Source organism: Triturus cristatus, chromosome 8 (assembly GCF_964204655.1).
Source record: "Triturus cristatus chromosome 8, aTriCri1.1, whole genome shotgun sequence".
In the NCBI taxonomy this organism is placed as follows: Eukaryota; Metazoa; Chordata; class Amphibia; order Caudata; family Salamandridae; genus Triturus; species Triturus cristatus.
Window position 1 is genome coordinate 1662845018 of NC_140591.1, and position 11283 is coordinate 1662856300.

The 11283-nt window shown below is 49.2% G+C and overlaps 1 protein-coding gene across 1 annotated transcript; it reads left to right on the top strand.

Annotated features, from left to right (window-relative positions):
• Positions 1 to 8368: 8368 nt before the first annotated feature.
• Positions 8369 to 9289, top strand: LOC146808513 (vomeronasal type-2 receptor 26-like). The gene has a single exon (XM_085623968.1). The coding sequence runs from the start codon at positions 8369 to 8371 to the stop codon at positions 9287 to 9289; it is 921 nt and encodes a 306-aa protein (XP_085480094.1).
• The last annotated feature ends 1994 nt before the right edge of the window (positions 9290 to 11283 follow it).

Here is an 11283-nt window from a genome sequence, read left to right on the forward strand (position 1 = left end):
CCCTGTCAGTCACCCGGTAGGCCTTGTGCTTCACAGGTAAGCTGTCTCCCGTATCCACATCATGGACGCACCAATTTGTGATACCGGGAACCAGGGAGAACAGGTCAGGAAACTGCCCCAGCAGCTGGCGGCAGTCACCCTGTTGCTCAGGAGTCAGGGTGGGTGAGAGGTTTACTCCATCCACTGACCCGTCTCGCTCTGAGGCTACCAAGAGGTCAGGAAGAGGCTCGGACTCCTCTTCCGTCCCATCATCGGTGGCCAAGAGCATGCCCACTTCGGACCTCTCCAAGTGGGGCTTCAGTCGATTGACATGTAGGACCCTTAAGGGGTTCCTAGGAGACCGCAAGTTTACCAAGTAGGTGACAGAACTCTTGCGCTCCACAATCTCAAAGGGTCCTGTCCACTTGTCCTGGAGTGCACAAGGCTCCACAGGGGCCAGGACCCACACCTTTTGGCCAGGTTGAAGCTCAACCAGAGTGGCATTCTGGTCGTACCACCGCTTCATTTCCTCCTGGCTGGCTTCCAGGTTTGCCTCAGCAAGTTGCCTGAAACGCCTAGTCTGGTTCCGGAAGGCCAGCATGTAACTGTATACATTCTGGGGAGGTTTCCTGGGAGATTGCTCCCAGCCTTCCTTGACCAGACTAAGAGGTCCTCGTACTGGGTGGCCGTACAAAAGCTCAAAGGGACTGAACCCTAGAGACTTCTGTGGCACCTCGCGGTACGCAAAGAGAAGGCATGGTAAGAGGACGTCCCACTTACGCCTCATGGGTTCCTCGAGACCCATAATCATGCCCTTCAGGGTTCGGTTGAAGCGCTCAACCAACCCGTTTCCTTGGGGATGGTAAGGTGTGGTGAACTTGTAGGTTACACCACACTCTTGCCAAAGGGACTTCATATATTTCGATATGAAGTTGGTCCCCCTGTCAGACACCACCTCTAGAGGGAATCCTACTCGTGAGAAAATTCCCATCAGTGCCCGTCCCACCACGGGGGCCGTCACTGTCCTCAGAGGGATGGCTTCAGGGTACCGGGTGGCATGGTCCACCAAGACCAGGATAAACCTGTTGCCCATGGCTGTCTTGGGGTCCAGTGGCCCCACAATGTCAATCCCCACCCGCTGGAATGGGGTACTGACCACAGGGAAAGGTTGGAGTGGAGCTCTCAGCTTCCTTCCACTCTTGCCACTTGCCTGGCAAGTCTGGCATGTCCTGCAGGGAGTGTCAGAACTCCTGCGCATTTGGGGCCAATAAAAGTGGGTGACAAGCCTTTCAAAGGTCTTGTCCTGCCCCAAATGTCCTGCTAACGGTACGTCGTGAGCCAGCCCCAGTAGGAAGGCTCTGAACCTCTGGGGTACCACCAGCGCACGGGCTGACCCAGGTTCAGCAACCTTAGGCTCGGAGTATAGGAGGTCGTTCTCCCAGTAGATCAAGTGAGTTCCGGACTGATCACCATTGGCCTGGGCTGCAGCCTGCTGCCGCATACCCTCTAGAGAGGGGCACTCTTTCTGCTCCCTGCAGAACTCCTCCCTGGTGGGGCCTCCTTCTTGCTGCCAATGGGTCAGCTCAGGCAGGTCCCCCAGTTCGGCTATCTGTTCCCCGGTAGGCTCCAGGGCATCCCCCTCAAGGTCTGCTTCCTCCTGGGCCGTGGGAACTTCAGGAGCCGGATTCCCGTGCCTCCCTTGCCCTCTCTCTAAGGCCGGTTCCTGGGCCTCTCCCTCAGGCTCCAGGGTTCCTTCGACACCCCTACCGGCTGCCATCGACCGGGTGGTCACGCACGCCCAATCAGGCAAGCCCACCATCCGCAGGTGAGTTGTCTTCTCCACCTTTTCCCAAGGGGAGCTCTCCAAATCGTTACCAAGGAGACAATCAACAGGCATGGCCTCTCTCACAGCCACTTGCAGAGTACCAGAGACCCCCCCCCACTCAAAGGGAACCTGAGCCATCAGACACTGACTCTCTGTGTTGTCAGCGTTGACAACACGGCAGAATGCGTGCGGGACAACCTGCTCTTGAGATACCAGGTGCTGCTTGACAGCAGTCACACTGGCTCCTGTATCTCTAAGAGCCCCCACCCTCTTGCCATTTATGGTCACCCACTGCCCATACTTTTGAGTATTGGGGGGCAGCTGGGCCTCAGCGACCATCTCACTGTCTCCTAATGAGACTAGGGTCATCTGTACGGGATCCCCCGCCCCTTGGACATCTATCTCCCTCCCCAAGGCTACACTATTCACCTGCTTGGGGGGTGGAGCACCAGAGGGTGCTGGTTTACCATACAGGGGGCACTTGGGATCCACGGAAATGTGCCCCAGGTTGTTACACTTGTAACATCGGAGGGGCCCTCTTTGAACAGGGTTACCTGTCGGGGCCCCGGTCTGCTTCGGGGGTGGGGGTGGCTGAGAACCTTTCCCTTGGTTCCCTTGGGAATTACTTTGGGGCCCTCTGTAGAACTCCCTCTGTTTACCCTTGTCCCCCCCACTCTTCTGCTGGGGACCCTGAACACCCTTGGCGGGGCCTCCCACGGGACCCTTGTGGACCCTGGTGCTGATCCAGCGGTCCGCCTCCTCAGCAAGCTTCCTCGGGTTGGACAGCTTGCTATCGATCAGGTGTTGGCGTAGCTCAGGAAAACAATTATCCGACAAGTGCTCCCATGCAATTAAATCAAACAGCCCTTGGTAATCATTCACTTTGCTACCCTTCACCCAACCATCCAGCGCTCTGCAAAAAAAGGTCACATATTCTACATAAGTGGTACCAGGTTTCTTGGTGCAATCCCTAAATCTCTGTCTGTACAATTCAGGAGTTAACCCATACCTTGTCATAAGAGCCTCCTTCATGTGTGGATAGGATGTGTGGACATCAGAGGGGAGGTCTAGCAGTGTGTCCCGCCCCTCACTTAGGAACCTTCCCCACAACCCCGCTCCCCAATCCTTCTCAGGGACCCGGTGGGAGGACATGGCTACTTCATAGGCCCTAAACCACTGCCCAATATCATCCTGCTTATAATATTCTTTGACTACATCTTTAGGAATGTGCACCCTTGACTCTGTCGAATTGCTGCCACCAGAGGGTGAGTTGTCTAAACTCCTGGCCTTGAGATCCAACTCCCTCATTTTTACCTCATGCTCCATGGCCAGTTTTTGCCTTTCCATCTCCATTCGCAGTTTTGCCATCTCCACCTCGTGTGCTCGGGCAGCACTCCTGTCGGCCATCTCCTCGGGCGACAGGCCTCTGCTAGGCTCAAAAACACCTTCTGGGGGTATCCCCTCCGGTGCATTCTCTGGGAACTTTGACTCGTACCAGGCCCTCAGCGCCTTTACGTACTGATCCTTGTTGCCAAGTCCACTCTGCTTGATTCTGTATTTGGAGAGATATCCTTTCAGGACATCATTGGTGTGCTTCATCAGTGCCTCGGGCTCCCAATCGATGTCATCCACTCCAGAGAATACAGAGGGCGCTCCGCCTCCGTTGACTGAGCTAGGCATGGTTCCTTAAGGTGGAGATTCTTCTTTAGCAACAACTGTCAATCAATCTGTGGCTGCGTTATAGGTCTGCCCTACGTGGTGATCAATAATTCACTGTATGTAAATCATAAATGCAAATTCGAAATCCCGCCGCTGCCACCAATGTTAGAATGGGGAACCTCTGGTTGGCACAGGTAGGTACTTGTGACAAACAGCGGTCCCTTCTTCTATTCAGGGCGAGAGAGTTACCCCGTCAGAACAACCCCTGCTCACCCTATAGGTAGTGTGGCGCGAGCAGTCAGGGCTAAACTTCAGGGCGCTAGTCAGTTAAGCATTTATGATCACACACAGTAAATCACAACGGTCCCCCACAAATGAACACCAGGCGTAAGTTGTATCAAAAATGCGGATGCTTTATATAAAAGATTCTTTGTTACGCAGGCATGTACAAGACCATAAATAACGGTTGCGAAATGGAAGCCACAAGATGATAATTAGGCACTGTTCTAGTCTTTGGTAACTTATTCGATCACGAGCGCTTCACAGGGCTCGGTTGGGTCGGTCCAGTCACGATGATGCGCAGGGCACCCAGGGTACAGTGATACGGGGAAATCAGAACGTTGCGGACCCCGAGTCCGATAGAGAGTTCACTGTACCTGGGAACGTGCGATGTGCTTTGACGAGTCTTCAGGAGAGATGCAGGTTCTGCACCTCGTGGGTCTTCCGGATCAAGAATTCAGCGGGCGGCTCTCGGTAGACAGGTGCGGCCCAGGGCCTCCGACACGGACTGTGCGGGAGGTCACTGCGGAGGGCGGCACGGTCAGACTCAGGCTGGGAGGTGAAGCGGGGCGGCCGGATACGTTACGACGTACGGGCGGCCGTCCGAGGCTGGATTTCACTTCCCCACTAGAAATCCGGCGGGAGGGCGAAAGGGCACCAAGCGCGCTCCAGTAGCAGGCAGGTGACAGGGAAGCGGGACGGCCAGACTCGATGGGTCCAGAGCGACTCAGGTAGAGCGGGGCTCTCGGCGAGTGGAGGCGGCAGGCTTCTGGGTGTCACGGCCCTAGGAGGGATGCGAAGGTGCGCAGGGCACTCCGGCGGGAGAAAGCACACGGCTCGAATTCTCAGACGAGCGGAGACACGGTGAACCCACTGGTCCTGGGGTTCAGTTCAGGGGGCAAGCTCTTCTTCCAAGCCCTTGGAGATAGTTGAAGAACAAAGTGCAAAAGTCTCTTTCAGTCTTTTTCCTCTCCTTCCTTAGCAAGGCACCTACTGCAGGCCAGTCCCTCAGGTCAGGGAAAGTTACTCCTCCTTCAGCTTCTTCCAGGTCCTTCTAGTCAGGCAGAGTTCCTTCGTGGTTCAATCTGGATCTGATTTCTTAGGAGCCAGGCTCCTACTTTTATACAGGGATTCTTTTGTTCTTTAGTGCCAGGGGGCCTGGGCCTGGCTCAGTCCAGAGCACTCTGTTGTGGTGACTCGGCTTGTTCCTTTCAGCAGCAGGGCAGAGACATCAGCCGCTCCACAGGGGGCGGCGCCGGCTTTGTGGTGGCAGAGCACAGGTCTATTCAAGAGTCAGGGTGCACTCCTCCCACCCATCCTGGTGTAATCTCTCTACCCACCACCTGGCAGCCAACCTGTCTCCTGGAATCCCCCAGCCCTGCTCCTGTACTGTTGCTAGGCCGAACACACACACACAGCAGAGGCGGACTGAGATGGTTAGGCACGCAAAGGCTAACTTTCTAAAAGTAGCATTTGCAAACCCAGGACATTAAAATAACCTTTACTAAAAGATGTACTTTATTATCCCGAGTTTAGGCATACTAAACATGACTTTCTACCATGCTCTCTGAGTCCACTGGGGTCACAGCGTGTAGCGATCCCAGCAGCCCATTCTGGCCTATGGAGAGCAGGTAGCCTCCAATAGTGAAAAACGAAAATGACTGTAATTCACTACTAAGACATGCCACACACATCAGGGCATGTCCTACCTTATACCTACAATGCACCCTGCGCTTAGGCCTACCAGAGGGGTGACTAACATGTAGTTAAGGGAAGGTTTAGAGACTGGTAAGTGGGGACACTTGCTCAGTCAGCGCGACGGTACCAGACCGCGCGCAGGTTCTGCAGTGGCAGACCCTAGACACATTTTACCCCGCTGCTTCGGTGGGTGGCACAACCAGTGCTGCAAGCCCACTAGCAGCATTTGGATATACAAGCCCTTGGCACCCCTGGTGCACTCTACTAGGGACTGATAGTAAACCAAATAAACCAAACGTGGAAGTCAATTCACATAATACATTTTACCATAGGGAGCACTTGCACTGTGGCACTGGATGGCAGTGGCACAGTGCCCTGAGCAGCTAACACCAACACAAAAACACATTGAGGCACAGACAAAAATGGAAGGGTGACCCACGCCAATGGTGCCAGGTCTAACAAGGCCCTTCTTATATAGCATGAATCCTCTCCCCACTGTAGTGTTTAGATTTATTCCATGCGCATTCATTGTTGTATAAATCCTGAGGCAGACATTCTGGCATTCTTCGGTCAGAACAGAATTTTCTGACTTCTGCAATGTATGAATGTGAACAGGTTCTTGATTCAAATTTCATTCATTTCAGAAATCATGACTGCAAACATTCATATATGTTCATTTCATGATGTAGACAGCAGGATGCAGAAATTGCAAGTGCACCTTCCAAGAGAAATGGACACCTAGGGTGCTTGTAAGTCCAGCATGGATTCTTTAAGTCCTTTTCTGGATGAAATGTATGGATGGTCATCAACAGAAGTGTACGACATTGAGAATCAGGAAGACAATGTTTGGACTAATAAATAGAATGATCATCAAATAGGAGCAAACTTAGTGATCCGAAAGGCAAGCCATAGTTTTGTACTAAATAATGGAATACAAATTTAAAAAGAACAATACATTGAGTCAAATAGTGCATGTGCTCATGGCAGTGTTTTGGTGCAAATTCAGTGCTGTGACGCACAAGGGAAGTGCTGTGAGGCAGTAAAATATGATTGTTTATAAATATAGGGCCTGATTCACAAAGGTAAACTGAGACAAAAGTCTAAGTTTGCGACTTTCGGTATTCACAAAGGGCATTTAACAAGTTGTAAAGTTTGACTTTTGTCTCAGTTAAAGTTACGTTTTCGTCTTAAGCTTAACTGAGACCAAAACAGAGAAAAAAAAGTCTAACTTCACTACTCGTAAATGCCCTTTGTGAATACCGAAAGTCATAAAGTTAGACTTTCATCTTAGTTTACCTTTGTGAATCGGGCCTTAGTCTTTAAAGGTCTGCATCAGAGTTAACTAAGCTGAAGGCAAGGGCCAATAACTAGAGAGCTGGACTTTGATTAGCGGATAGTCTACTGCAGGGGGCTATAACGCTATTAGAACGTTTCACCCTACGATGGCAGAAAAAGGCAAAACAGACTATAATCAAGACACACCCCCATGGTGTAAAAATCCCCCTCTTTTCCATGGCATCGATTCAGACAAATGATGTAAGTTACTGCCTGGACCGCGCACACTGCCATGCCATGTCATGTCATGTCCCTGACAATAACTGACATTCATGGACTGGACCAATGTCACAGAAGGCAAGATTCAGCAAAGCCTCCAAAATCCACGCCTCTCTCTTGCCTCTTCTTGACAAACTTCTTTGTTCCTTTTGATGAGGTAGTGGAAGAGAGTGGCTCTGGAGAGGGTCCCTCCTCTCACAGCTGATGCTGCCTGCAGTAGGCCCTAAAGGAGGAGGGGGGTGCCTCTGCTGACATCCCAGCTTCTGCCTCTCACACAGCCACTCCAACACTCCACATACCAGGGGTAGAGGCTGACAGGAGGCTGTGGATTAGGATATTGTAATGCTGATAGCAGCAGGTCTGAACCAGTGCTTATAGCTTGCTACCTCTCCATAGATTTCAACGGAGCTCTCAACATTCTATTCTGGGAGTTCAGGTTGAGGTTCTTGTCAAGCGCAGGGAGACAAGCTCTCCAATTGGGGTTGACATTTTTCTTGTAAAGGGTATTAACCAATCCCTCACCGAGTTTGAATTCCGTGTTTGGTGAGGAGAAGAGGAATTTGTTTTGGTGTCTTTCAATCTTCAGTGCCTGTTTCTTATTTGGACATGCCTCACTGTACATTTTCTTCTGTGGAGGTTGAAGAGTCCTCCTTTGTTGTGTGTGACATTCCTATTTTGTGCAGTGGTGTCATGCAAAATGTTTGGGCTCCTGAAGGTCCCCTGAATCTGCAATGTCTCACAAATGTTCTTAGGCTTTGGGTAGAATGGGGGTCCCTGAATGGTTTGAGCCCCCCCCCCCTCAAGGGTTGGGAGACCCCCTGCTTCATAGGGGGACCTGTCTTATGCACTTGTTTTTGTGTGAGGTCAACGTTGTACAGGAGCACTGACTGATTTGATGAGGCTGGCTCCTCTCGGGAGCTCCATTTCTGGTTAAATTCCCAGGAGGAAGATCTCAGAGGAGTCCAAGAATATTTGAATACATTTCCGTTTCTGCCCAGGGGGTGGTCGAAGATGTGAACTCTTCTGGCTGCTGAATTATTTGCTATTCTAACCTATGTGTGCTTTTAGCCATGTTGTAGTATAAGTGCTGTATAAATTATTTGCTGTTGAATTATGTTCCAATGTATTTGATTATATATTAAGTTTTAATTATTTATTGTTTAAGAGACAAGGTTTAAAATAAACAAATATATTGATACTGATAGTGAGATACTGAAAACTCTTCTGGAAGTTGAGCCTCTAATTGTGACTGAAAAATGGTCTGCAGGCAAAACCAGATAAAAGCCTGGCCTCACCTTCCCAGCCACCAATGAAGATTGCTTTGAATTGTTTTTATCAAAACATGTCTAAGCTAGTTTTCATCTTTTTTCAGATATGATCTCCTGCACAAAATGTTCGGACGGCGAGTGGTCCAATGAAGGACAAAATCAGTGCATTGAAAAGGTTTTGGAATTCCTGACATTTGAGGAGCCTCTGGGTCTAACACTCACAATCTCTGCCTCCTCAATGACTTTCCTCACAGCTTCTGTGCTTCTAGTTTTCATGAAGTACCAAAATACTCCCATTGTCAAGGCCAACAACCGCGGGCTCAGTTACCTGCTCCTCATCGCCCTCATGCTCTGCTTCCTGTGCTCCCTCATCTTCATCGGCCGCCCAAGAAGACTCACCTGCATACTGAGGCAGACAGCTTTTGGGGTCATTTTTTCCATAAGCGTCTCCTGTATTCTGGCAAAAACTGTGATTGTTTTTCTTGCCTTCATGGCAACAAACCCAAGAAGCTCTGCAAGAAAGTGCTTAGGTTTAAAGACTCCAAGCTCTATTGTTTTTTTCTGCTCCTTGGTACAAACGTTAATCTGTGTTGTGTGGATAATTATTTCTCCCCCTTACCCAGAACTGAACAAAGTGTCTTATATCAACAAGGTAATTTTTGAGTGTAATGAAGGAGACACCATTTTCTTCTACTGCATGCTGGGATACATGGGCCTCCTCGCCACAGTTAGCTTTATAGTTGCCTTTCTCTCAAGGAATCTGCCTGGAAGCTTCAACGAGGCCAAGCTGATCACCTTCAGCATGCTGGTGTTTGTCAGTGTGTGGATCTCCTTCATCCCGGCATACCTGAGCACACGGGGGAAGTACATGGTGGCCGTGGAGGTGTTTGCCATCTTGTGCTCCAGTGCTGGACTTCTGGGGTGTATATTCTTTCCCAAGTGCTTTATCATTCTGTTAAGGCCTGATATGAATTGTAGACAGCGTGTTGTTGGCAAAGTACATTTTAGTAATAAAAGAATTGAATGAGAGTAACCCATTAGTTGTATTTATTTATATATTCAAGTCAAGTCAAGTCAAGAAAGTCTTTATTTCGAATATTTCATCTTAAAAGACATAGATAAAAATACATTTAAGAAAATATGCGATAATTTACATCATTTACTTAAAAACCATTTGTAATACATAACTCTTTAAAAACAGGAATAAAAAGGTATTAAATGGTTAAAGAACGCGACTTGAATTAGTTAAAACAGACTCCAAAAGAGTAAAAATTGCTATAATTCTGTGGTAGGAGGCAGAGTGTTACGAGAATTATGCCTGCTCCGTAGGAGCCAAGCCCATCTAATGTATTTAGCTAGACCAATAACCACAAGGGGAGATGTATCTGTCTTAAGAATCCTTTTGGCAGCCTGGGCAGATCTTACGCCTAGTTCACGACACACAGGCCGCAACCAAACTCTTCTGGGTTGGTCATATACCAGACAGACAAATAAAAAGTGATCGTCTGATTCAACTAAATTCTTACAGGTTGGACATTTGTCATTGCCGTTAATAGACCATCCAGAAGTGAAAGAGCATAATAGGAGGGACCCTATTCTGAATTGATGATACAATTTCCGGTCCAACTTCTTAGTTATTACATCCCAGTATGCCTCAAGAGTGGGTTGATCCTTAATAGACAGATAACATGTTGTCAAAGAGTTGTCAGTCAAGGAAGAATGACGTTTGTGCTGTGACCAAAGCCAGTAGGAATCCCTGAAGACTTTTTTAGGGGGAAAAACGGCCGTCACAGGGTTAGACCACAGATCGCCCATACCCATATCTATCAGAATAGATTTAATTTCTGTTAACCAGCTAATTCTATGGGAACCCCCCATGTATTTTACCTCCAGCAGTGCCCTTGCATAATGAGATAACTCCGGGGTGGTCCATAGGTGCCGCCAAAACGCCAGAGGCCTATACCGGGTCATATCTTCAATAGGCTGACATCCTAGGTCGTATAGCAAGGGAATGCGTGGGGCTGATGTGGGTAGCCCAACTATAGACCTCAAAAAGTTGTTTTGGGCCACCCTCAGAGGGTCCAGTTTACTGAACCCCCATAACTCAGCACCATACATAACTGCTGGGATAATTTTGGACCCATAGATTTTGATCAACGGAGCTACTGGTTTGGTGCAAGATAGTCTATGTTCTTTATACAACGCACCACCTAGTTGTGAGTGCTTAAGACTAAGGAGGTCGATCTGGGGCCTCCAGCTTAAATTGTCACTAAATGTGACCCCCAAATAGGTGAAGGTAGAGGTCTGTTCAAGCGTTGTGCCACCCATTTTGACCCTGGCTTTGACTGGGCGGGTGCCACGAAGGACCATAAACTTTGTCTTCTCCACGTTAACCTCAAGCTCATGGTCGCGGCAAAATAACTCAAACCGAGTCAGTGCTAATTGAAGCCCCTGGCGGGTTTTAGAAATAAGGAGAGTATCGTCCGCGAACATGAGCAGGGGAACTTTCATACCTGCTAACGTGGGTGCATCTGTTGGAAAATCTAAAAAATACCTAGTTACACCATTGATAAACAAGGAAAACAAAGTGGGGGCCAGTACACACCCTTGTCTGACCCCTTTGGTCACGTTAAATCTCGCTATCACCTCGCCTGGTTTGCCCCATCGGACCTGTGCATATGTATGAGAATGTAAAATAACTAAGAACCGCAATAGTTCAGCCGGCATGCCCATCTCACGAAGGACATCACACAATTTAGCTCTAGGCACCGTATCAAATGCGGACCTGAGATCCACAAAAGCTGCAAAAAGCATCCCCCCCCCCAAATGAACTACCTTCCAATAAAGAAGCATGAACCTAAAAGCTTGATATATGGTCCCGACATGTGTCTGAAACCCTGCCTGGAGAGGCGTTAGAATGTCGTGTTCGTTGATCCAGCTTGTAATACGACTCAACAACAGACGGGCAGTAATTTTTTGAACTGCGTCGATGAGACTAATCGGGCGGTAGTTGGCAGGGGC

Coding starts and splice junctions, on each gene's coding strand:
- LOC146808513 (XM_085623968.1), top strand. CDS start 8,369: ATGATCTCCTGCACAAAATGTTCGGACGGCGAGTGGTCCAATGAAGGA.